Here is a 27,877-nt window from a genome sequence, read left to right as displayed (position 1 = left end):
ATGAAATATTCCGATGGAGAATGAGGATGGAAATTTCAGACGGTTGCCTGGGGTTTGGAAGACTACGAAGGAAGACTATAACTCGTCACGAAAATTGATGTTACGTAAAAGCGTAGAAACGAAGCAGAAGACGGTTCTTTCATGGCGGCTGTTAAAGCGTAATTGCTCGCGACAGCCTCGTAAACATCTCGTCTCTCGAGTATTTTGCGCGCCCGTAATTAACGCGCGCCTTTCCTCTTCCTATTGTTCGCCATGAAATCTCGTCAACATCGCGTCAATATCCTCGCAACTTTCCCGCTTTGACCTGTGCACTTCGTAAAATTTCGTTTCTCCGCAATCTGAAACTGCTCGCCTAAGAACGAAGCATTGCCAGCAATTGAAAAAATCCCGCGCTTATCAATTGAAAAACTCAGGGTTTGTCAGGAACGTTGGAAGAAGATTTTACGATGCCACAAAATCCAGGAAAAATGAAACAGCTAGAAGACGAATGGTCGAAAGGGAACTACGCGTTCCAGATAATATTCTCTTGGCGCGCGAATTTTCCCCAGCGCTACTTTCTTCGAATCCTCTCGTCGTTCTACGAAAAAATGTATCAGGCTAACGTGGTTCGACACTGATCGGTTTAGAAGACATTTTAACTTTGATTCCGTGGACTTTGCCGTTAACAGCACCATCTCGAAACAAACTCATAAATAATGACGCGCTGCGTCACTCTACGTTTCTTCTTGTTTTTCATGTCCCACGGAATCAAAGTTGAAGTATCTTTCAAGCTAATCGCTTCTCCATCGTGTTAGCCTAATTTTGTTGGATCGGCAACCAAGTGATCGCGGATTTTGACATTAGGAAAATATATGACGCGTCTAAATTGTAAGAAACTGATACGACCGAGTCATAACGAATAACGTGACTAAATTATGACAGCCAATGTGTAACAACGTAACGTAATCGAAATGGTTAAGGAGGAAAAAGCCAATGTTTAAAAACTGGAGCGATAAAACGAGGAGATCTAGCTTCCGAAAAATTAAAAAAATGCACGAACGATGCAAATTCTTCCGCGAAACTGGACACGAGAGTGGCGATAATCCGGCTACGACAGATGGAGCGAAGCGAACACTCGGCACGCTGTTTGCTCTCGTCGAGATAAAAATATTTACACGCGATGCACTCGCTGCTGCACTCGATGCACCGTGAAAATATTTACAGCCCTGGGTATCCGTGATACTGTCTCGATTAATATCGAATTTTATCGGTGTTTCGTCTCTCTCCAGCTTTTAAACAACCTTCCGAATTTACTTTTCATATACACGTTTGATAAATATTCCTCAGGAAACAGACTTTCGTCTTCTATTTTTCCTTATTTACTCTAACAAATGTTCCTAATTGTCGAGTACAATTAATTGCATTTTTCTGTTTCTTTTTTTTTTCAAGAGATTAACAATTTTTGAAGTTTGTATTTTTTCAATACTGAATTTTGATCGCATAATTCTGTGTAAGTAAATGGAAGAATTAATATTACTCAATTATTGAAACAAACGATAATTTTATCGAGCAAAGGACGACGATTTCGTTATTTAAGAAACGACAATCTCGTTAATTAAGGAACGACGATTTTATTATTTAAAAAAACGAAGGAACAATGTTAACTACTTTGTGAAAGATTAAGAAGACAAATTTTCCGGAATTTAGATAGGAAATTCTTTGAAAGTTCGATAATAGTTTCCACCCCCCTCCCCCGCATTCGCCGCCCAACTTCAATGACGATCCTTTAAGCTCCGGTAAATTCCTTTTTTTAACCTCATCCTCCTACATTTTGCCTCCGTGTCCTTTTGTCTGAAGGTGTATCCTTGGAAAAAAGTGTATTATGATAGCTATCGAAGTTGTCTTTCAGTCTACTAAGAGATAGACAGAGAAGATTATAGGGTTCCAATAAAACGGAAACTTGGAAGCTCGGATAAGAAAGTGACCTATAAAGAATATATTACAGTCAGCTTGTACCTCGATTATTTTCTTAAATGCCAAAGTAGTATGATTATAATGTTTATAAAACAAACAATCGCCAGCCCTTTGTTTATTTATTTATAACGATAAACGTCTAAAAAATCCTGTAGAAAATCCGATAGAAAAATATTCCTTGACACGGTTATGTTTCAAAAATATACGTCCTCTCAGGCACGAATAATCTATGAAACAATTATTATTTGAAAAGATATACGTATTTTCTTTTTCTAGAATTTCTTCTCTAATCAAGCTCAAAGTTGTTAGAGAAAGATGGTGAATTATAAAAAAAAAAAAAAAAAAAAAAATACAGGAAAGCTCACAACCTGTTAATCGTCGAGAGGTAATTATTTATTTGCAGCCGAAAGTCCAAAGATCGCATTACTCATGGGATGTCCCGATATATTTAAAAAATCCACGTGTCTTGAAAAAAAAAAGTCATCCATTTTCAGGTGTACAGTTTGCACCATCAAACCGTTGGTTGCAGCATACTGCATACTGAAATTACGTAATAATGCGACTTACCTACTGGGATCTGTTGAAACCCTGAAAATGACAATTCGTTTTTATTCGAGAACCTTCTACTATAATCGTCGCATGCCGTTAATTAGTTACGTTAATAAACGCAGCCTAAACAATTCCACTCTCATCCCTACGTTTATCTCTACTTGTTACTTTTCCAAAAATTCCACTACCAAATTTTTCCCTCTTTTTTTTTCAACCTTTTTTTCCCGTACAGAACGACGAACAATGAAACAAAAAGTTAAAAAGGAGGAAGATTAAAGTATCCGATATACGCCAATTATTTTCAAACTCGTTCATCGGGGAATTCGTTTGGCTGTGTGGGTGTAATTTTCCCTTTTATTCCTTTCTGCTATTTGTTTATCGTGATACAAAATAGGAGGGAAAATGTGGAACAATGCACGTGTATCGTCTCGTGTATCTGCGCGTGTTCGTAAGCATCGATTTTATTAGCGCAATTCTGCCATGTGCCTTCGCGAGAAATCCATTTACAACGCAACTCCCCGGGGTTTAATCTTTCCCAGAAACCGAAAAACGGAACAAAAGAGAACAGAGATCTAAACGTCCAATAAGAAATCTGAAATCGATCGCTGTTACTTCAAACGATAGCTAATTGCGTGTTTCTACTTTGAACAACCTATAATTAATGTTTTCTCAAAAAATTGTTACAACGGAAAATAATGATAATTGGATCGTGTTATGCAGAAAGGAACCGTTCCACGAATGTTGAAAATTTAGATACGAATCTTGAAAAATTGAAATTCTAGAGCAGATAAAGTTGCAAATTTTCGTGTGTTATAATAAAACTGAAGATTACGTTGGAGATTTATATCTTTTCTTATTTGAGAAAAAAAAAAGAGAGAATATTTCGAGAAACAGTTTGCGTAGTTAAATTTGTTATTAAAAAATAGACAATTTTTGTTCGAAAGATATTTTCCTACTCCGTATAGTTTGCAAAATATTCGAAAAAAAACATTGCATTAGGTTAACGATTATGTTAACAACATGACGTTTTTCCTCCTAGACTTTGTAACATACCTTCGCTCTTTAATTATAGTGTACAAAATTAAAAAAAGATACAACTTAAATATTTTTTAAAAAATTATTTGATACGGTTGAAAGTAAAAAAAAAATAGTTAAGATAACAGTGAGAATTATTTAGCGAATGGACTGATTATTTCCTGCACAACAGATCGCGATTCTAATCTACGAAATTATTGAAAGGAAAGCAAAAATGATGGCAAAGAAAAATCGACTGAAAGCACGCCACAAAGTAACTCAACAGGTAACTGAACTACTCAGCTCCAAAATTATATATGTATATGGCAGAATTTCTTTTTTTCTCTTTTCCTTTTTCTCTTTTCTTTCGGATAGCGAACGGTTCCATGCACTTTAGCCAACCCCTGTTTCGTTCGCTATATGTGCGCGATAGAGAAAGAGAAAAAGGAAGCGGTTAAAGAGGCAGCGAATCGAATCGAATCGAATCGATTTAATAGCGATCGTAATTATCGTGGCGAGGGGTGTCGATTAGTTTTGTAAGTGTGTTTCTGTGGCTAGATGTATATGTGAAGTGAAACGAGAGAAACTGATATATAATATATAATAGGATCGTGTACATACGGTCGCTCCATAACAACCTCTGCTTCTTTGTATCTGCAACCCAAGGATCACAAATATGATTCGCATTATCACACCCCGCACCCGTTCATTGCGATTTAAAAAGAAAAAAGAAAAGAAATAGATTCTTTTCCGTTGCGTGCAACAAGGCGTGAATACTCGGAATAAAAAGATAAAGTATCTCTGAAAGAATTTTTATTACCTTTACGATCGATTATATTGTGGAAAATAATCTTTGGAAGACGAAAAACTACCAACTTAAAAATTTCTGTACGAATATCTTTCCAAATTTTTATAAGTTTATTCGCTTTTTCGTAGAAATGAATCGTAATCTAAAAATTTGTATATAGAAATTTTTCCAATTTACAGGTATTACATTTTCTATCGATTTTTCCACGCAGTATAGTTTTTCAGGATTTTCATTTTTGTTTAACAGAGCGGGGAGTATATTTCTTTTTATTGCAAGACATTTGCAATATATGTTCACAACCTTGCTGCAATTTTATATACAAAGACTACGAACAAGTGATATATAGTAAAAAATAGAAGATAGAAACATATGTTAAGCATCAACACCATAGAAAGCTACGATATTTTATCAAGCTACACATAAGAAGAAGAGAGATCGCAGACTGTTCTTGCACAATCATTAAACAATATTGGCACGAATACGCTGTGATAGGATGCATCATTCGATTACTTATCTTCAAAAACCAGAATTGCGGAAGAATAAAGATCTCTATGTAGGATTTTATTCCTGATTATAGCGATAATTCTGTTAAGTGAACTCTTTTCGAATGCAAGACACGTTTCACACATGCGTGGTTGGATATAAAAATTTGTAAGGCAAGAAATTTTTATCTTGGAGGCAGTAGAATTAACGTGATCATGGTCAGATATTCAACACATTGACTACCGTATGTATTTGTCCTATCCTTTCTCTCGATATACCGCTCGTAAGATACTTTACAATATCGACGAACCAGTCGTCGGTTCGTTAAAATACTCACGACGCTCTCGGCATGGCATAACCATGAAAACAACACGATTCCTACTTTATCATTGTCGATAAATTCAGTCAATCGCATCTGAAACTATGATTATCGGCACGATCTACATTACCGGCATAATTAAAGTTACATTTACAGTCGGTACAATAAAGTTTGCATAGCCGATAATGCAGATTCAAGTTGTACAAAGTTGCTTCGTACAATTAATCCCAGGACAGTGTTTGATTCTGACGATTAAGAGAGTTACATAGTTTAATCAATCGATAAAATAATAGTGGATACAGGCAAATCCAACGTTCGATATCTAATTCCGTTCAATTATTCATGAACAGGCGGCGCATTACGTTACAACAGGCCAATTATCACGGTCGTGTTTACAAATGACTTCATTAACGGCATCGTGTCAAGAGGAATTCGTAATTCACGTGGGCGTAAATTATACCAAGTTCGTTTCATTACCAGCTATAGTTTGCCGTTGAATAACCAGTAATTAGGAATTTTGCGCGACCGCGCGCCAATCGCCAGATTACTTCAATACGTCAATCAGTGTAAATACATAATTAATTCTGGACAAAACATTATTTCTCTATCGGATGAAGTACCAAATGAGTTTAGAAGTTTTTGATGCTCCGTTATTTAACTCTAGCTATTATTAATACTTCTTTCAAGATATTTAAATGCAAACTCACGAAACCAAATACCTTCTACACCAAATTAAACGATTTACAAATAATTTACTCGAGTTTCCAAAGCTCTGAAAATTGCGATTATACAACGAACTCATTTGTTACTAAAAATATAAAAATTCTGCTTTATTTCGTCCAATCAAAATGCACAGTATCCAGTGTCTGACCATAACCGACCATTTCTACTGCAATACAATTTACATAACGAGGTCTGCAGTTTCCATTAGATCGAAAATTTATCTGATCGAAGCTGAACAATCACGATCACAAACCGAACACCGTATCAACAATCCGACATTCCCAATTCATTATTTACAAGGTTAGATCTCCGTTATCCCGACACAGAGAAAAAGATTAAAAAATAAAAAATGTTTTCCTCGAGTCGAGATAAGGACCTAAAGCAGAAGCATAGTTTCATAGGCTCACCTTTCGCTCGCGATCGAACTGTTCCGAGACATCGACTTTGGTGACATGTCGAAGTCGCTGTCGCTGCGATACAGGAAGCTTTCTCGTCGTTGTGGCTGTTGCAGCACCAAACTTGGATTCTGCGATGCATTGTCGCCCGTAGCGCTGTCTGCCTTTGAGCTTCCATTTCCCACGTCGAAACTGTTAACAGAAAAGAAAACGATCCTTAAGCATATTTTCCTTTTATTTTATGTAAATTTTAAGGGATAATTTTTAACAATTCGCAAACACACTTTTTCCTTTTATTTCACGAACATTTTAGCGTGCAATTTTTATCTAATGTATTCGATTCGGTTAACTGACATACGAGGAATTTGCAATGACATAAAATTAAAAATTTGAAGCTTCGGCAGATGAATAAATTCGTAATATTATTTGAAAGATTAAATTAACAACTGTACATGTTTCTTCTGAAATATTTTCAATTAATAAAGTAGAATCGTCTTCGACGTTTAATCAAAATTGAACGATAACATCTTATTTGTTGCCAGAAACTATCTAAATTAAAATAAATAGAATGAAAACACGCTATTTTAAATGAGAATATCCTGTTACGAAAAGTTCATCAATTATTTTACCCAACATAGAAAATAATTAACATACAGTGTTCAAGTCAGACTGTATACACTTTGTCTTCAAGCACAACCTTCACAACAAACTTCTATTATAATTTTCAGCAAGTTACGAAGCTTCTAAGAACAACACATCTTCGTCGTTGCATATCGTCGATATAAATAGCTTTTAAAGTATACTGGTCGAATATCTTCGTTATAGCAACGATGGTGTCTCCTTGCACCTCCGACAGGCATCGAATTTAATTTTCCTCGGGCTACGTTCGACAAATGTACCTGGTTAAGCTACGCGTTAAATGGATACACATTTTTCACGTCCTGTCGTCCACTTTGTTTGTAAGAAAGCGAATTTATGAAAATTGGTCGATGAGATTGGAAAGTAAAAGTTAATTCCAAACGTGTATATCGAAGAGGTTGGACGTTTTACCAAAAAAAGATACAAAACTGGAATTGGAGGACGAATCGAAAAGCGCGTTGTGAAATTAATTTAAATTTCTCAGAAACTTCGCACGACGAAAATTCGTGGAAAATTCGTTCGTTTCGCATCTGTTATCAAACTACCAGAGTGTGGAAGCGTCTCTTAAAATTCTAGACAGCGTAACTAGACGGAGAAAAAAATTATACAGAGAGCAGCTGATTAACAATTCAAAACGCGTGGATGGCGATTTTAATCAAAATTGAAATTACACGCAACGAAATGAAAATTCGTGGAGATGAATCTAGTTGCGATCTTCTCAGACAAACCGCGCCTGAACGTGTCATGAAATAATTATCCGTTATAGTAATCGGCGTGATCGTTATCAATTTGCTCGTTAGACGGGCCTAATTAACTAAATGGCTTGATTAACATTTTTTCGTTCTCATGATGGTCGGTGTTGACCAGAAACCACGTCTCGTCTTCCTGCTCTCGATAATCGTCATTACGTGTCATTATGTAAGCTACGATTAATTCCACGGCCTTGCTATTCAATCGCTAAATAATGTCCAGAGAAAGAGAACGCCAATAAGCGTCCCTTGCTTCATATCGTTTCACTCCGAATTCTTTTTAACGGCCAAGTTGTTGTAATTTTTATTAACTAAGAGTTACGTAAGTTCGTGAACTTTTAGTTTATTAATTGAGCGAGGCGTTAATAATTTTATTTAAATCCCTTGGAAAACGAATTTCTACGATTTTTTCAAATTTATCCGACGAATTAAATAAAAAGAAATGAAATTTGTCACTTAATGTAACATTGCACACAGAATTAAGAAGAAAGGAAGAAATTTCCAAGGTTGTATGATTATTAATATCAATTCCATGTAATATTTAGCAATTGAAGTTAAGTTGAATATTCGAGGAATATTTGTTAACATTAGATAATCCATGCTATCGTTATGGATCTTGAAAAACCAGTGAAGAGAATTTGAAAACTCGTCCGTGCAATTTATAAATCCATATGATACCGAGTATGTGTCTGGCCACGACCGGACAATTCTACTTAACGCCAGACTCAACTTGCTCTCCAATCTTTCAACGTTTAACTCTCGTATTTCAATCTAAATACACACTTGACTGCCTTATATTACGTTTCAGACGTCTTAAAGACAACATTAACCAAATCATCGCTAATAACGCTTTAAATAAACTAATAAAAAGATCAGAATCTGCAGAGTGATAAATGTTTCGTTATAATTCGTCATAAAAGCACGAAAATTTAAATCGCATGCCACGATAACAATTATTAAAAATTTCTCCGAACATTTCATTACTTTGTAGCATGTCCTATAGACGAAAAAATTCTATAAAAAGAAATCTTCAAAGAGATTGTTTCTAGACATGAACCAGCTGAGAGAAGACCTGTTGCGAGGAATGCTTGTCTGGGCAAACTCATGATCGAGCTATCGGGACAATCTTGGCGTTTATCTACGGCACGGCCAAGCCTCAACAGCTAATATTGGTTTTTCGAGCAGGGCCGCCAATAAAAAAGTGATTAAAAGCCACTTCCGTTTCGCGGCTGCCGCACCCGTAACACGTTATGTAAAACACATTGAGTAATGGTTAAAAGCAACGCTATCGATTGGCGTGGCAAGTGCATTGTGACGTAAAGCTCAAACTCGAATGACTATATGTAACATATCAATGTGAAACAGTATTTTCTTCTTCTCTCATCTTATTCCATTATTTGTCGTGGTTTTAATTAACGCGAGTAATTCTCTATCTTTCGCGGTTTCGTTTTGATTGTTCGAACGAGTTGTTGTTTCAATTTTGATTGTTTCAGATTTATCCGGTTGGTTCGATATACGGATAAATATGTGTACAGAGTACCAGAAGTAATTTATCATGGTCGATAGTTAAATGTAACGATCGTTGGGTGAAACTACGATTTGAATCTCCTTCGATCACGAATCGTTCTCGATTAGGTTAATTGCTCGTATAGTTTCTATTCTCTACCATGCTCTTAGATCGCTTTACGACTAATTAAAAGGGATCATTGGTCTGCTCATTATTTCCAGCTCATTTCCTAATGGATTCTTTCGCCAGCAAAGGCCAAAAGATCAGGTCTTTAACTGAACTTTCTAACGCGGTACAAATGAATTTCGCGTTTGTTCACCGATACATACGTTTCATGCATCAGCTTCAATTATATTGTTTTAATTACGAATAACGATGCCAAAATACCTAGCCAATTTCCCTCTCCCTCTCTTTTTGCACGTACTGTATATCGGTTCTAAAATCGCATTTTCGTCACTGTCTCTGCTACTCACTGTCCATAACAGCATTCCCAAAAATTGTTTCTTTCTTTTTTTGCTGTCGATGTAATGCCAAAATATCTGGCCAATGTTTCTTTCTAAATTATATTCCTTTTCTAAATATTCTTCTCTTCCGCGGAAAGACAGAAATCGAAGATAAAAAACATTTGAAATATTAAACACAATATCGAACGCATCATTTATGCAATACCATAAGTACAATAGTTTGATGAATAACGCAATGACGATCATTTCTTTGAAGAAGACAATTTTTCTTGATAAATAATAGGTTAAATCGTTTCGAAACTTACGGAACAGCGACGTAGACCAATTTTGGATGAGTTTTCGCCCTGGATAACATGGACACGCAACCGCTGTGTCTTCTGAACGAAGTAAGCGGAAGCGTCACTTTCATCGTGCCAGAATCTCGGCGCGCCAATTTCAAGGACACGTCGCATGGCACGAAAATAGGATAATCATTCATCTTGAGCTTACAATCTAACGAAAGATCCTTTTTCCATAAATAATATAATTTCTCTCGCCTAAATCATCACTCTATGCTCGTCAGTTTTAAACACTTTTTCCGCTTATTACATTTTCCTGACTTTCCATGTATATACAGCACTGTTTTCCTTCCGTTTTACAGCTGTTGTTCTTGTCCAAGAATTTTGTCTGACCTCGATGAATCGAAGGAAGAGTTTCGTTCGCTGAAGTTAATTTGAAAAGTTTCCCTGAGTTTTATCGAGCCCTTTCTGCTTCTATATGACGAGCTTTTAGGTTTGCTTCGCCCTTTCGAAGTGGCTTTCTGAGAAGGTTTCGAGACTCTTGTTAATGAATTCTGTTTCTTAGTTCAGTGAAAAACAAGTGGCAAGTTTATCATCTTCTTATAGAGGCTTTGTGCACCGCTTTTGTCTATTCGCGTGGATTCTTCGTGCGTCTAATTGAAACTACGAAGGAATTCGAAGGATATTTACAATTTTCTCCCCGACTCGGAGAACAAAAAGCGAGAAAATATTCTATCGAGCAACGTTGGAACGTTCTTGCCATTATATAAATACCTTTCGTGTTTCAACTTCTTATCAAACTTGTATTTGTGTTCTAAAAATGTTACTACGTCGCAAGAAAATATTCCACATAATCCATTTGCCCGACCAATTTCCCGAAAAATAGAATTATACAGCAGTAAATAAAACTTTCATCGGACATTCTGTGACAGTAATATTCGAGTTGATCTAGTTTCCTTTGGATGTTATCGTCTCAAACGCATATTCTTCCAAAAGGAAGCAATTTTCTAGAATTAGAAGTGGACATTCTTCCAGTATTCCAAGGAAAACAAGAGATATCGGAATAGACGAAGTTTTCGTCATTTATTCGATGACAAAGTTTTGGCTAATAATCGTCCAAAGATTCGTCCAAAACGTCATTTATTATTCCATTCTTGTTTCCTAACAAATTTCCTAAAAAAACTCGACGGTTCTTCAATTTTGTAAAAAAGAAAAAAGGAAACGTCGACATCCAAGGAAACGACGCTTCGCTGAAACGAATATTCGTTTGCTCTAATCCGAACTAATTGCCAAGAGTACTGCGACCACTTAACAAAATTCGCGATTTACTTTAATTGGCCTCGGCGAAAAAGACGGCCAAGTGTCACGGAAGTCGGGAGCGAGACAGAAACAGAAAACGAAGCTAATCGAACGATACACGTTCAACGCGAAATTGCTTCGTCCCTTCTGGTATAACCGTGCGACGAAAATTCGCTGGACGTCGATTTCGATTTATCGAACAGTCGTAAAAAGATATTACGACGCCTATACGTTTGTCCACGAACGATTTTATATCGCCTAGCGTCTATAGGGAACACTTGAAACGGAATTTTTTTTCATACGACTGTTTGCTCGTTTAATGACTTCCAACGTTTGCATGAGAGAATAGGGGTGGATAGAAAAATAGACAAATCAATTTCATTCTATGGACTTGTTTTTCCCATTTTTTTATTCCAGTAAAGCCTCCATACTTTCTTTTCTAATTACGCCATTCGTATATTTACGATATCGATACTTTTTATTCTACTATTTTCATAGTATTCTATCAATTCGTTTATTTAATGTTATCGACACTGTGGTGCCCCACAAATTTTTACATTTTCATCTTTCGACAATCAAGAAGGCTTCTAACGTTTTAAGTAAATATTTGGTATTTATTTTTTTTAATGTAAAACTATATACATCTTTTATTTTACCTTCAAACTGAACGAATTCTTTCGGATCGAGAATAAATCAAACAGCCATTATCATAAATATATTTCTTTTAAAATACGCCACTTATATATCCACGATGCATTCCGTATTTTCGAACGCTATGAAATGTTTTGAACAGAAAAATGTATTTTGACCGTAGAATCTCATGGCAAAGTAAAAATATCGCATAGAATTTATTTTTCTCGTATCACGAATTAAAATCTCTTTCATGAGGAGACTATAGGCATATATCAAGCTTATCAAAATTTACTCCTCGACAAAGGAATCTCATTGAAAGACGGGAAGTTGATAAATTCCGTGGAAAAAGGTAGAGTAATCCAAAACACCAGGCAAGGGAGAAATATTTCACCAATTTTAAATTCAAATCGCGCGCGTGGCAAAAATAAAGGGAACAACAAGTTGTTAGACGAGGTAGAAGAAGAAAAATCCTACGGCCTCTTGTTTCTTCAACCGAGAGGATGTGTCATTTATCAAATTTTCCAAAACTTCAAAATCGTTCCTCTCTTTTACGTAAGCAGAATGGTAGATTCCGATTGAAAATAAAGCCAAACGCCGAGACGTAATTTCAATATGGAAGTATAGACGAAAACAATTGTTCGGATATTTAATTAACGAGTGTGATAACGCGCGGTATCGTAAAGTAGAAGAAAACAATGTCGGAGGAATGATGTCACCAATAATTGCAGCTCTAAATGTGTCGCTCGTTGATTTATGTATTTTGATAAAGACGCGAAAAACAAGGAAAAGTAGAGTGACGGACAGAAGGAGGTTTAAAATTTATATTTCTCTCTAATGAACTTTCTAATGGATATAACAGCAGAATAAATTCTGAACGCGTCTAATCGTTTTTCTCGAATAAGTCAATTTTCTAAAATTGGCCGCCGCTGTATGTTTTAAAACAGAGGAATTTAACGCTGCAACTACCAAACGTTGCCTGTTTTCGCAGATACTGAAAGCATCCAAGTGTTCTTTATGAAACCAATATTTGTTTAAATGTGTAACTGCGACTATCGAAAATCCAATTTCTCCTAATTTCTGTCAATACGCAATACGAAAATATACTTCTTCCCTAAAGAACCATCGTACTATGTAATTTTTGATCGGCGCAACAGCCAATCTTAGCTACCAGCCATCATCGACTTTCATAGAATCAAATTTGTTTTCGGTATTAAGTTTCGAGGCCGAATTTCCCCTAAAATATATTTCTCTCCTCGTCGTAATCTTCGTATCGGCTTCCAACTAACCTACCAATCTCAATTACAAGTTATTAATTATCAATTTTTACCAAAGCCCTCGATATCAAGTTTGCACAAAGGTGCGCAGTCCATAGGTCGGTATCAACGCGCGCTGTTAGCGCGCGAAATTCGATCAGAGAAATTGGAAACGTGGAAAGAGGAAATATAGGTAGGCAAGAGGCGTTCTCTTCTTGTAATTCCCAAGCGACGCTCGCTCGCATACTCTGTGAAATATTTCACGCAACGTAAAATTCGTAGAAAGACTGTTACAAATGGCGAAAGAAAAAAGGGCCAAAGGGAAACTGCGAAACGTATATGCATCTTTCATGTCACGGTTTCGGTAACTCCCGTGGACTATAAAAAAGAGCTCGTCGTGAGTTTCAAGGCGCTGCCGCGCGTAAATATCATACTGCCGGTTTTCATCGAGGGACAAACCGCTTCCCGAGGGAATATTCGTTCTCCAAGAAAGAATTTTCAAAGCGTAGAGCAGCTACTTTGTGTCAAATTTATGCGATCTTTGATGTATTTCGTTTATACCAAACGTGATCCTTCCGAAATATGTTTATCGTTTGGTTAAAATTAAGAAAATTGGTCGGGTTACAATTTTCAAACTCGAATCTAACATCAGTTTGAAGCAAAAACATAAGCTTCCTGTAGCTTAAAAAAGAAAAGCAAATATCTCGTTCCTTTTCAAGTGAAACTATTACCAACTTTCAATTACCTTCCCTAGACTAACCCAGAAACAAGTCGTCTCTCTGTAAATAAATCAAACTCAGATATAAGCTTGACATTGATATCCGACGACTATACAGCATGGACCACGCGATTGTTTCTTCGACAAGGACGTGCTTTTTTAAATATCTCCGTAACCAATTATTTTTTCACCACTTCACCGCGATGATTTTCCACGTAGAGTGACGGCAGACATCTGTCTGTACAAAAAAGTGTACATTTCAATTTCTGGAAATAATGCAATCGTAGATTGCACAAGCGTCATTGCAGTTTTTAAAAAATGTATTATTTTTTGGACCATTCGTCTTTCTCTTTTGACATTCTTCTGCAACTACGCTGGTAACGGAATTACAACCCGAAACGATTGCGCGATCCAAGCTGTATAAGCATTCGTTGGCTTTCGAAATAAGAATTTTCTTTCTACTATTTTACTACCTGCACCACGGTTATTAACAAATAATGCGCTGGAACATCATCGAGCAACTACGATATTATAAAATAGGATTTGGTAACATGGATTGACTGAAAGATATCGCAAATGAAATATATTGGTTTAATAGAGAGTTAGCGAACGGTAACGCGAGAATAATTCGTGGGAAGATATTCGGGAAATTCGATTTCGTCCCTTTTTCATTATGAGTGGGTCCTTTCTGCATTAAACCATCCCCTCGGAGTATTTCTGGGATTTTTTAATCATTTTATTACATTTTACTACCTTTGTGGTCGGCCCGGTTGGTAAGCTGGATCGGAGTTTAATCGAATATTGATGTTTCTTTTTTCGCGATATCGGTAGAAGACTTTCGCATTGAAAAGCTAAAATTGACATACTTTGCAGATTCGTTTATTACTCTCCTATTTTTAGACGTCTCTCTTTTCCAATATTAAGGTTGTACTAACAACTTTTCACATTTACATTTAAAGTTAAATAAATTGGAGGAAAGTTCTCTTATTTTCCCATTTCCATATGTATGAACAATATGCAAAGGTTTGCGCGAAACTGAAAATTTTCCGATGCAAGATGTTTTCCATGAACCAAAGCTTAGAAACACGCGGCGGAAAAATTTCTTTCGCGAAAAACAAAACACACTTTACGACAAAGTACGTTTCATACGCGCTGGAAATCAACGAACAATTTTCTAACAAGTTACCAGAACCTAGTTACGAAGAACATCGATCGTCGACGACCAAGTTGTATCAAACAGACTTGGAATTGGTCACAGGTTTCCCAGAAAAACTCGCACATGTATATCCAATCTCAAGATCTAACCCAGCAAACTGCGAAACCTGCGTTTGTCAAATTATTGTCAAACACATCCTTCCACATTGCTAGAAATACAATTACTCTGGCAACAAATACCAGATCAAAGAATCTTTGAACGAAAATCTCTGCGATAAAGATCAAATATCAAGCGTTTCTTCCGCGCTGAAAGACGTCTCGCTATTTAGGAAAATCTAAGTTGTAGTACTCTCGCTGCTCACATTGTCGACGCTGACAATAAGCAGCTGTTACGTTGCAGTTGAAGCGACGTTAAATCCTACGTATAAGAAGAATCTAAAGATATATTTATCAAAAAAAAAAAAAAAAAAAAAGATGCTAATTTTAATAAGTATCCATAAAAATGCATATTCTGCGAGATATTTCTACGCAGAAAAATTGTTAGGCCCTGTGAAACGTATTAAAACTTGCGGTACACCGACGCCGCCTAAAGAAGTTATTCATAGACCGTGCAGAACTAAGTCATATAACCATATATCTTATAACTTACGATGGCCAATGAAACAGACTTTCTAATTTTAATGCGGCATGTTTCATATCCCAACGGGATACCCGTTTATCCATCAACGGTTCACAGTTAATCTGCCACGACCTCCCATGAAGACGTTCCAAATTTAAACACCCAGAGTTCAAGCCACCTGGAACTTTTTCCATTTCCATGGAAATCCTCGTTTTACGCGTCGACATCGCGGCAACTCATCCACCTTTGCTCTCGATAAGTTCGCGTTTGAAGCTGTTAGCAAGGGGAAATGAGAGACTTGGAGCGAGTCATGGCGCTTTTAACCGTCTTTCAATGGTCCGTGAGTACAAATCATCCTCTTCTCTGCGTGGGTTTTTGGAAATTTTTGCCAACGATTAGTTTCGGTTCTTTCGTTCTACTTTTCCACTTTACGTTTATTTTTCGCGGCGATTTTAATGGCGATGGAGAAACCAGAGACATTATAAATTCGAGGATATTCTGCGATGTTTAATGCTATAAATTTTTCCGGAAGATTTAACGCCAGTTTCCACCGAGAAACGCGAAAAATTGCATTATTTCTCTATGTCGATATCGTTAATTTCAGATAAAGAATTGGATTCTGGTTCAGCGTTGATATCAGGTATAAATTTCGCAGCAGAAATTTAACGCTGTTTCTTTTTCGGGAACTTTCAGGAAAACGAAAGATCGGATTACTCTTCAATTATAGCTCCGTTTTGGAATTTTTAGTTTCGTTCTCGAATCAAAATGTTTATGGTAGAAGATTGGCTTTCTATCGAGAGCAAAGTCGAGCAGAGACTTGATTTTTAAATAGACCGAATAATGTGACCAAATTATGTGATTCATTTCTAAACGAATAACCTGAAATATACCTAAACTTTTTCATTTTTTTCAAAATTGTTAAGACTCTAATGTTTAAATACCACTGACATATTTAGCTTACAATCTTTTCTACAAAATCCTACGATAAATCGTCGTTAGAAACTTAACAAAAATATTACATCGCGTTCTGTCAATTTACATCCACGTCACGTCTTCCATAAACTTTCCAATCCATTCGAAAAATATTTCCCACTTACGAAACGTGCTGCATCTACCCCTCATAAAATCCAATTTACACAGTGTTTTCTCGACAGAAACGTTACCACGCTAAATGAAATACCCAATTTATACGGTAACACCTCAAATGAGATACACCAACGCCAATGCGGAGAGGTGGAGGGAATGGATGGAATTTTATTTCAATCAGAATCGCGTTTAATTATTTGTTTCTATTCGTGGAAGAGGTTTCTAAGAGTATTACACGAGAATAATCCTCGGAGATCTAATTTTGCCCTTTAATCAAACGTCGATTAATCACTGTCCAGGTTGATTTTCGAATAATTATCAGGGAACAAAGCCTGTCGGTAGATAATTGGTACTGTGTCCGATCCAATCAAGAAATCATCTACATGTTCATCGATGTAACAATAAATTATCAATAATAACTAAACATCGTATCGCATTGAAAAATATATTTAAATCTTCGACTATCAAAAATCAACTCTACGAAGAATTCTGTAAATAAATTAAAAATAATAATTTCCTGGATGAACTGTCTCAGAGACTGTTCAACAATTTTCTAAAAATCTGTCTTGAAATTTGAAATTTGAAATTGAAAATTGAAATTGTTTTATGTAGTATTTTGGAAAATTAAAATAAATCTGTTAATGCGTATACTATGTTAACTTAATTTTTATTTTTGCCCACGAATTAAAGAAATTGAAAACGTTCAATCAACGAAGACATAGTTTCAAGCGAAGAGATGGTTGTACGAATGGAAACTGACTAAACTATGCCGAATAACAATTTGCCTGTTGGTCCAAAATTTGATTTGTATCGTCTTCTTAAATAAAATAAGTTGAATCAACGACGAAATTATGTCTCTAAAATCTGTTCGTCGATTATTCGATCGAGGGAAACGGAGCTGTAACTATTTTCCTGTCGATGAGAACGAAATAATTGTGAGAAACAAATTGGCTGGTGTGTAGACACGCGCCACGATCGGAAATTACATGAGAAACCTGATCGATAATCGCGACACCGATACGTTCCGGGTTTCATATGCTTCGATCAGTGACGAATGTTTGCATAGATACGAACATCTATCGACACAAGCCTCCTGATAACGAGGAAACACCGCTTTCACGAGAGACTGTAAATTTCTACTGCCGGATCTCTATCGAATCAGCGTCGAATTTTTTAACGACCATTTTTGCTCCTTTCAGGATGAATATCACGTCCATGGCTTTTTATCGTTTGGTTAAGTGGTGTTTAATTAAGACGTATTTGCAGCTTCATTGAAGCAGACGACGTTGAAGATATTTGCAAGTAACAAGAATAAAAATAAGTGGAGAATTTATCAAGGCTATATAAGTTTCAAGTTATTAAAGCTATAAGTTCAAAAAGTAGGAATAATTTTAGTTTCATGGAATCTTTATAAAGTTTCTAAAACACGATTATTTTAAAATAGAAAAGAATGAAATTAAAATAAGACAAAGAACGAATACATAATGATTTTTCAAGCAACGATTTTTCCGTTAAAGAGTACTTTAATTTAAAAAAAGAATATTTATCAACTTTAAATGAAGCCATGACTAAGCAGCAGAAAGATTATTTGTTCCAATTTTCAGAACGTTCAACCGGTTTTTGCTACAGTTTGTAGTGTCTTCGCTATCTTCCTAGCCTCGTAAGATCATCACACAACAACGTGTTGTGACCGACGTGTGATTGAAACACGGAACAAAAATATTTATTCGTCATTTTCTCTGTCCTAATCTCTGTTTAAATCGTAGTTGTCGATTCAAGAGACTGCCAATCATCGAAAACCAGAGGAAACTTTCGAATCAGTCGTTATTAGTTCCGGGAAACCTAGAAATCTTGGAAAATATTTTCTAAAATACCTGATAGCAGAGATTTATCGAAAATATCGTTGAATTTTTATTTGAGGTAAAGGTATTTTATTCGAGACTGATGATTTAGAGTTTTCTACGAAATTGGCATAACGTTTCAAATTGGACCCATTGGGATGTTCGAATTGCAGTTTCCACTTTCAAGATCGATTTTAAATCATCGTATCCGAGTACCGGCTGGAGTAAAATATCCAATTATGCTCGTTAAACGATATAAGAGTATAGAATAAGAAAGTATAAAACTTTCGATTTTCCAACTTCTACGACGCATTACATTTTTATAAATTGTGGTATATTCGAATCATAAAAATATCCGCAAATTCGATACTTTTTCAAACAAGAGCCTCGAAACCTTCTTTCAAATACCATAAACTCCTCGAAGCTTTAACTCAACCATGACTAAGAGCTAGAAACGAAAATTCGGAAGGGCGTTTGAAAACCTTGAATCTAAACTCTACAATACCTCGAACCCGTGAAAGAAACTCTAATCCCCTTATTCGTCAATCTATTCCAAATCTTCGCCGGTCTTCTTCGAATCACTTCAAACGCACTGAAACTCCATGAAAACCAGAGACACGATGAAACGTCTGGAGCTGCGAGAATCTAAAAAGCGGAAAGATAGGAAAGTTTGACGCACGCTGAAAGAATTTTAACTGTCGCGAATATTCTACGTGCGTTTGAAGCACTGAACTGACACGATTATCGTATCTGAGATTACAAACTCCTCCAAACCGTCACCAAGCCACTTCAAACGCACTGAAACTTTGCTATCAAATCACAAGAACCGTGGGAATATTTGAAAAGGCGAAATTATAGCAGAATTCGACACACGTTCAAACAATCTTAACTTTCACGAATTTTCTACGTCTGTTTCAAACACACAACAGCCTTTCGACCCGACTGTTACGCGTATCTCCAGTTAACTGACACGGTTATTCAATTTCAGATTACAAACAGGCAATTTCTGTGATCCTGGCGCGTGTCCTGCACCAAGGACACATCACTCGCGCATAATCGTCAGCAACGATCCTCTTTGGTCGCGTGCCGACTGTGAACTGACGGCAGCCATGCCTCGAGCTGTTGCTTATACGCTGATCCAGTCAGCGTGTACCTGCGTGATGCGACTACGCTCCGGCAAATATTGTACATATTGCCATAGTTTTCTTTTTTGTCGTAGACCGCTGATAAGCGGGCAGCAGAAGGTTTTAGGTAGCTAGCCCATACTACGAGTCGTTTTATAATATTAACAGGTTGATTGCCAGGCGAATTTTATAGATTTTTCCTCGGCTACCGCAATAGATCGAAACACGCTATGCTGTAATACTTCATTTTTATAAAATATTACATCTGCGCTCTTCTTTTTCTCATAATGTTCTGATAATGTTATCTAAGCCATTGATATTGTAGAACGTTTTTAGCCCAAAATTAGAATATTCAATATTTATTTTAAATACACTACATCGTAATATTTAACGTTCGTAAAATATTACGTTATACATGCGCACTTTTTTCTAACGATATTACGATAATGTTATTTAAATGATTGACGTTGGAGAAAATTCTCTAGTCCGATATTCCAATATGTCATACTAATAATCATAATTTTTTTCAAGCATACTACATCATAACATTTAACTTGCGCGACATATTACATTTGCGCACTTCTATTTTACAATGTTACGACAATGTTATCTTATCTAAGTCATTCACATTATAGAAAAATCCTTTAGTTTAAAATTTAGATATTTGCTACTAAATAATCATTATTCTTTTCAATATACTACACTATGACCTTTGAAAAAATATATTGCTTTGTGCATTTGCGCACATTTTTCTGACAATGTTATCTGAGTCATTCGCGTTACAGAAAACTTTTCAGCCCGACGTTCGAATATTTGATGCTAATATCGAGTATTCTTTTTTTTAATACACAGTAGAATTCAACTTTTAACTTCTGCAAAATATTATATTGCCTTTGTGCGGCGTTCATTGTTATCTAAACAAGTAAATCGTAGACAATTTCTTAGTCCATGGGATTTATCTTATTTTAATCTGTCTAAAAAATTTAATGACGTGGCTCATCGATGATCACCGTTGCCCTCGACGTGCTAAGGACCAATGTATCATACCATGTCGATATGATACAGTTATCGGATCGTGAATTCATTTCTACATTTATTTTCCATATAATTCAAAGTGTTCGAAGAACTACATTTTCATATTTTCCTCCACATTAACCTGTTATTCTTCATTTTTATCATTTTTTAAACGCTGACATATTTTCCAAAAATACGCCACAACAGGGACAAAATGTCTTTCGCAGTGTACCGGTGCAAACGCAAAACCATATCCATTGCAATATTCGCATATTCTATATGACTTTATTGTCACCAAAAATTCGAATTATCTTTTTATTAGATTTCGTTGATGATCTATGCGTTCAAACGAATTATCGTGTTTATTAAAACGATTTTAAAGCGACACGAAGAAACGATACAATTTTTAATTAAAACATGCATTGTGTACGTTAACGAATTGGATTGAACGGTCACTTTATTTATTCAATCAGAAAACGTACACTGTGATTCACGCACTTTTTTCTGTTAATGCGGAATTATTGGGTTTTATAATAACTTTATAATTGGGTTTCGGCTTATTGGATTTTGTTGGAAATTGCTAACTTTTAGCGAATTTTTACGTTCTGAAGAAAGATCAAGAGAGAAGAAATATTAATTAAAACGATGATATTAATATAAATAATCGATAATTCTATTTATTCGTTATGAAAGCATTCACTGATCGTAGATCGTACAATTTCTTTCTCTCTGTACAAATTTTTGAACTCGTTTGTTTCATCTTATCGATGGCTAATAATTTTTAAAAAATTCCTACGTTTGACAAAATTCCATCCGTCTGTATCAGAAGCCAGAAATTTTATTTATATCTTCGTGAATGGAAAAATGGTCGGCTCTGTATTATTTAATTTTTACTATTTGTTATATAAATATTGGCCAATAGGATTGAGATTAAAAGTAGATTGTGAACTATCTAATCATGCATGTAGCAGCGATAAGAATCTAGTTTGTCGATTATATTTAAACACTATCGTGACGATAAACAATAGATAAGCGAGTTGTTTAAATGCAAATGATACACATTTTTTCACGCGACGAATTTAAATCGCTTTATTTGCTCGATATCCAGTTTACTTGTCCATCGTTCGTTTACATTAACTTCGATGCGACGTTTTTACATGTTTCACTTGCTAGCAAATTTAATTTCCATAGCAAATTTAATTTCCTACTTTTTCATATACAATCATGTGTCTCGGTTATTTATCTTGTTTTTAGCTGAGTTCGTTTTACCACATGCATTTTCCTCCTACGTTCTGTGTTGATACTGTGTTAATAAAGTCACGTTTTAAATATTGATCCTAAAAACAAATTGTTTGCCATCGAATTACACGATCGATGCTATTAGCGTTATTATTTTATTTTCGTACTTCGCTTGCTTCTCCAACTTGCATGCTCCAAGCTACGTAGTTCGACGAAGAGGAAATTGTATCGGAAAATGTGACATTGTTTGGTGATTTTAATTTCTGTCGATACTTTTACGATTTTACCTTCCGATATGTTCCGCGTTTATTTTAAATATCCCCATGGATGAAGCAAATTGAACATTCGCTCGAGAAAAACGTATTACGCTTAGGAAATTTGGGAAACAAGGCACGATTTTCAAATTTCATTTACACAACCTGTTTTGAATAAACGAACACAGAAACATACGATGGCAAATTCATCGTATCGATAAATTGGCCGCTCGTGAGAATGCGGGCAAATTCTTCGATAAAAGCAACTCTGTGACTTGAATTGCAAGCTACACGAACGCACAGGTATCGGATAATAATTTGAACGTCGAAAAACAATTTTCTATATTTCTGATAGAGCGTCAGAATTAGAGAAGGGAAATTTTCGTGCGATGGTGCTACTTCCACATGAAATTAAAATTGTTCGCGTCGTCGCGCGTCCATTTAATTCAAACGGATATTCTTAGAACGAGTCCGGCTTAACGAGCAACTTTTTCGCGTTTCATTTGCTGTAAACCCGAGAACCGGACGTAAAATACAACAGCAGAGGCTCGGTTGTCTCGCGAAGAGACACCGGCGAGATATTCTTATGGGGCGAGTTTCTTATGGGCGGCCATTCGTTTGGTCGTCTCACGGCGTCCTACAAATGAACCAACTTCCAAGTTTGTACTTTCGAAGCGAGAAGCGGAATAAAAGCAGGACTAATGACTGGGATCGTTTCGAAATAAGTGGATCGAGGATCCTGTCGGGAATACAGGAAGTTTATGGGGAAAACAAAGGAGTGGGAGGAAGTTTAAGGAGAAGGGAGGATTTGCGAATTCATGAAACGCTTACTTTTAAGCTCCTCCGAGGATTCGGAAGCAGAGAGCTGCAAGACATTTTTCGAGAATTAATACTCCGAGTGTGGAAAATTTGCGGAAATAAGAATTTCTTAGATTATTACGTGCAGAAATTATCAGATGCTTGAAAAAGATATGGAAGTTGTGGAAAATTTGCAAAGTACAGCTTTCGATGAGTAAAGATAGGTATAATATCTATACAACAAAGATATGATTGAAAATTTGCTGATATCGAACGTACGATAAATAATTTCCCAAAATAGCAATAGAAATTCTACATAAATTATAAATAAGCTGAGCTCAAAATACAAGCGACGCGAAAGTTGATTAAATTCCATTCTCACATAATGAAACGACAAGCATACTATTTAAAATTTCCTTCTGACATATTAATAAAGAATTGTCTAAATTATATTACACAGAAATGATCGTTTAAACCTGGGGATACGAAGTATAGAAAATTTGCAAACAAATCGTCAGTCAAAGCTGACGATCAAAATTCCTGAAAATAATACAAATTTCAAATTTATAGGGAATAATATTCTCAGACGGAAGGGAGAAATTTTTGGGATGAACCGTGTCACGAGTTTTCCACGATGTATCAATCGGAGAGATGAATTACTCGTTTGCGAAACAATTCGTAATAGAAAAAAGTGGATAGAAGCGACACCATGAAAGAGAAGAATCCAGGCAATAAATCAGCTTTATTGTTACAATATCGAGGAGCATGTTTGTTCGAACGATCGCGAAGCTATCTCTGATAAACCAAAAAGCGAAGCTTTCCTCGAGCAACGAAAATTCGTGGCAAAAAGATTCGTGGCATCGACGTCGAAAGAATTTCCTGTAAGAAGTGACAAGGTGTAATTTACGTCCCACGCGTTGTCAGGCCAGTTGACACGAATTGGCACGAGCCATAAACTTAAATGCATCAATGAAGATTGGTGGCAATTCCCTTGAATAGAGATCTCACAACGGTCCACGGTCCGCTACATTCGTCGTTGTTCGCGAAAAGTAGGATCAGAGTTCTACATCTTCTCGCTTAGCGATTCTTATTTCCCTTTATGAAACTAGTTTTCATTAGTTTTCTGTCCAACTAGATTTTTTGCCTGTGTTACGAGTTCAAGGAAATCTCGTTTCATTGCTCTTTCTTTGATAAATGTTGGTTTATTTTATTTAGAAAAGTAAAATAGAATTTTTCGTTTTGTAAGAAGCAACTAAGATTTTATTTTCTACTGTTACTGTTTTTCTTAGATAAATTTTGTAAAGTTGCAATTTTCATTCAACCGTTAAATTTCTTCGAATTTTAGACAAATACGATCTTTAATATAAGAACAAGTTACTTCTGTTGGTCATATTGTATGCAAAATCAAAGTGTAGATTTTATATAACAGAATGTAACAATATTACTACAACCTAGATCTAAAATTACTGTAATTATAAAACAAAAATTCTATATAGCAGAATATAACCACCCTATGGCTATAGTCTGAAACTCTAGTTTATAACCATAACCCATGCGCTGAAGCAAAAATTAAAATTTATATTTGCCCAAAATTACTCACGTTACCTAAATCCCATATAATAAAACATAAAATTACCACTATGTTCTACATAATAAAATGCTAATAAAGTAAAGTAAAAAAGTGTCTAAAAATCTTCGTTTCCTTAAAAATCGTACGTCTCTTCGTTTTTCGACACATCTAAGCTTGCCTTAAGAATCGAGTAATATTACAAGAAAACGTTTCACGTTCCGATTGACGTCACTGGAGAACAATGATGCAGTCTGTACTTTCGAGGCTCATTGAAACCAGACACACAGACGACAGTTACGACTCGAAGAAATCTTGGAAAGAAGAGGCAGGGAGCCAATCGCCAAGGAAATGAACATGTCACGCTCGCCTAATTGCGCGCCATGGAAAATCCTTGTGCCGGAATTATGAAATCCATTACACAACCTCGTGTGCCGTGCTGTCGCAGACCTTTTATTAGTTAATAACCCAAGAATTATGAGAATCGTCTCGTAGCTGTTGTCCGACCGAGAAAAAAAATCGTTTTTTAAGCTCCAGGAAACACGAACTTCCTGTTACTACGAAACTCTACGCCTTGCTTTTCCTTCTTATAGTATATACGTATAGCGGTAGATCATCTCGAAAAGTTTATTAATGTCCGCAGAGAACTAAATTTATTATTTTTATGTATTTTTCGTGAAATAATAACCTTCAACGAGGATAAATAATTTTTAACGCGCAAGTTTCCGAATCTTTTAATACGATTTAATATCTTTCAATTCTTTTTACCTGTAACTTTTAATACCTTTTTTATTGAAATTTTCTTGCGGAAGTAGAATTTTTTAGGTAGCCGTGAAGATCAGTTTTAACGGATCACTTAGTTTTAGGATCTTTCTTTTTGTGTATAAAAGATGGAGAATATTTTTAAATATCGGAAAATAATTTTAGCTGTAGAACGAATACAATAGGTTAAATAGTGGTAAATTATTTTTGTGATAAAGTTAAACACCGGTAAATTTGAAAAATTGATTGTCTTCGCCTAAGTTTGCTACGTTCTTGGATTTTCAAAATTAATTTGACAAACTTGAAAGATTGCCCCTTCAAAATTTCAAGTTTCATATCCAGTACCATATCCATATGTTGGAAAAGTTGACTTTATACCTAATAAAAATTCTTATTTCGTCCCAAAACGCCTAAAAGTTTCTTTCTTTTCAATACCGTTCTACCCATACGAGGAAAAAACTTCCAAAAAGTCCAAGTTTCCCGATGTTCGATGCTGTATTAGGAAAGCTGACATTCTACCGAACGAAAATTCTTCTTTTGTCTGGAAGACTAAAAAATTCCCCAAACATCACAAATTTTCCAATACGCAACTCCGCCAAAGAGAGAAAAAGATCGACTTTGTACGGAATTAAAATCGTATTTAAAATTTCACCTCAACCTTTTATCGCTCACCCCTCGTTAATTTTATTACAACAGCAAATTTACTTACAAAAAAAAATTCCAATTTTCCGTATGGCAAAAAATGAAGCCAAGATATTGCACTTAAAATACCCCATTTGTAATCATACGTTCGAAAGGCGAGGGAATAGAGGTTATTTCCAGGAAGAAAGAACATAAAATTTTGCAGGTCGTTTAATCCAAAGAAACCGTAGTAAAAAAAAAAAGTAAAGAAAAAGTGCAGGTGGAGGAAATCGCGGAAGCTGTGACGTTTCCAGCGCTACCGTCGACGAAAAATCGATAGCGACAGAGCGGTTACAAGCGGACACGCATAACCACCAAAAATAACGAGACGTTATGGCGATCGTAAATCCCAACTTTTGTGTTTATCACGGCTATACTTGCTCTGTAAACCTACAAGACATGTATCGAATCAGTCGGGATTTTAGAAGGTTTGCCAGGTTGAAACTTTGCGTTATAGGGTTTATGTAGCTGGGAACATGGTGCCGACTCATCGTCTGTTGTGTCTCGTGTACAGATTTTGCCTGGTAAAGTTGAACACGTTCCTCTAAATAGAGTTTTCAGCTGGCTTAGTAACTTTATTTATATACATGTGCTATAGATTGCAGGCTGGCAGCCATACTGTTTGGAGATTTTATACTTCCATGCAATATCCTGTTATGATTTTAAGGCTTCAAACATCTCAGTAGTAAAATTTTACGAGGGTCTGTAAACATGTATCGTCTAGCGATACGTTCTGTAAGTAGAAGGAATTGCTGCAGGTGATGTTTAATTGAAAGCTATGCCGGTGAATAATTTAGAGACCTTGTTATGAGTATACAAGACCGGTAATCTTGCTCAAAGCATATTTATTGAAATTCGAGATACAGTACCAGCCAACGTTTCAACATTCTGTCCCGCTAATAAAATAATTATTACATCTTTCCACTTTGTTATATTATAATTATAATTCACGAATTTTGTAGGAAAGAATATTTTACTTTTGTCGCGATAGCAATTATGTACGTCCTTACATTTTTCCATCTATTTTCGATTGTTTTAATCACAAGTTTAGATTACACTGTACAGAAATAATCCTTGTAGACTTCTTAAGTCTGCTTTTGTTATATTTATTAGTAATATATCTCATTACGTGTATTATTAATCGCTTGATTCTTATGTGTAATATTTGTAAACACGGATTAACCAGAAATAACTGCATGGAATTAAAAAGTGAACGCGCTCTAATTCCTCTAGGATAAGTTATCAATTTAACAGCTTGATAACTGTGATTAAATCCTAGTGAATTTTCAGTGGCAATAAGAACGTCGTAATTGTTCCTATCTCCTATTTGCCTCACACTAAAACAGATCTACATTTTACAATCCTGATAATTCGTCGAATTGAATGTTCTATTTACAACAGAGTCTCGTAACGAGGTACCTACGCTCTTTTGAACCATAATCTCGATGCGGAAGTGCGATAATATCGCCATGATAGAAGCTAGATCCAAAGAAAAATATAAAACTTTCCGCCTCCACATCGAGATAAAATCAGTATTGTCGATCTTATTCTCGCCTTGAACCACTTAGTCAATTTTTAATGGCTTTTATCGTGTAAAATACAAATACAAGTTGCGATAAATTAAAATAAAATAATTCATAATAAATTATCATAATAATTGATCGAAATGTATGTGTATATATATATATATATATATTTAAGCGAAATATTTTAATAATTCTATTCTTGGCACGATAATATTAATTCTCTTCGTTCATATTGCCTGAGATGTCGTTTGTTTAATTTTACATGATACAGAACCACATAGATCGTAATAAATCCTCCCTATAGTCATTGCCGACCTAATTTTACAGGCATAATCGAGCTTTCCATTCAGCTCGCTTAATGGAAAATTATATTGACAGTGGACGTGCCACACCTACGACCATTCAGCTTGAATCTAGGCTGTGGGTC

At 35.7% G+C, this 27,877-nt stretch overlaps 1 protein-coding gene across 4 annotated transcripts in view; it reads right to left on the bottom strand.

Annotated features, from left to right (window-relative positions):
* The window catches only part of LOC126925340 (cAMP-specific 3',5'-cyclic phosphodiesterase-like), a 120,602-nt gene that overhangs the window by 77,574 nt on the left and 15,151 nt on the right, over positions 1-27,877 (bottom strand). The window contains exons 1-5 of one of the 4 annotated variants that reach the window (XM_050740767.1): positions 18,991-19,564; positions 9,909-10,304; positions 6,257-6,436; positions 4,138-4,170; positions 2,521-2,541 (exon numbers count right to left, since the gene is read on the bottom strand). In XM_050740767.1, the coding sequence (XP_050596724.1) occupies positions 2,521-2,541; positions 4,138-4,170; positions 6,257-6,436; positions 9,909-10,081 (407 nt within the window). In that variant the 5' untranslated portion in view covers positions 10,082-10,304; positions 18,991-19,564. Of the gene's footprint in view, positions 1-2,520; positions 2,542-4,137; positions 4,171-6,256; positions 6,437-9,908; positions 10,305-18,990; positions 19,565-27,877 lie in introns of those variants that run through there. The other 3 variants (XM_050740764.1, XM_050740765.1, XM_050740766.1) reach the window with 3 other exon arrangements.

This window comes from Bombus affinis, chromosome 16 (genome assembly GCF_024516045.1).
Source record: "Bombus affinis isolate iyBomAffi1 chromosome 16, iyBomAffi1.2, whole genome shotgun sequence".
Taxonomy (NCBI): Eukaryota; Metazoa; Arthropoda; class Insecta; order Hymenoptera; family Apidae; genus Bombus; species Bombus affinis.
The sequence above is the reverse complement of the archived record's forward strand: the minus strand, read 5'-3'. Positions and strand labels throughout refer to the sequence as shown.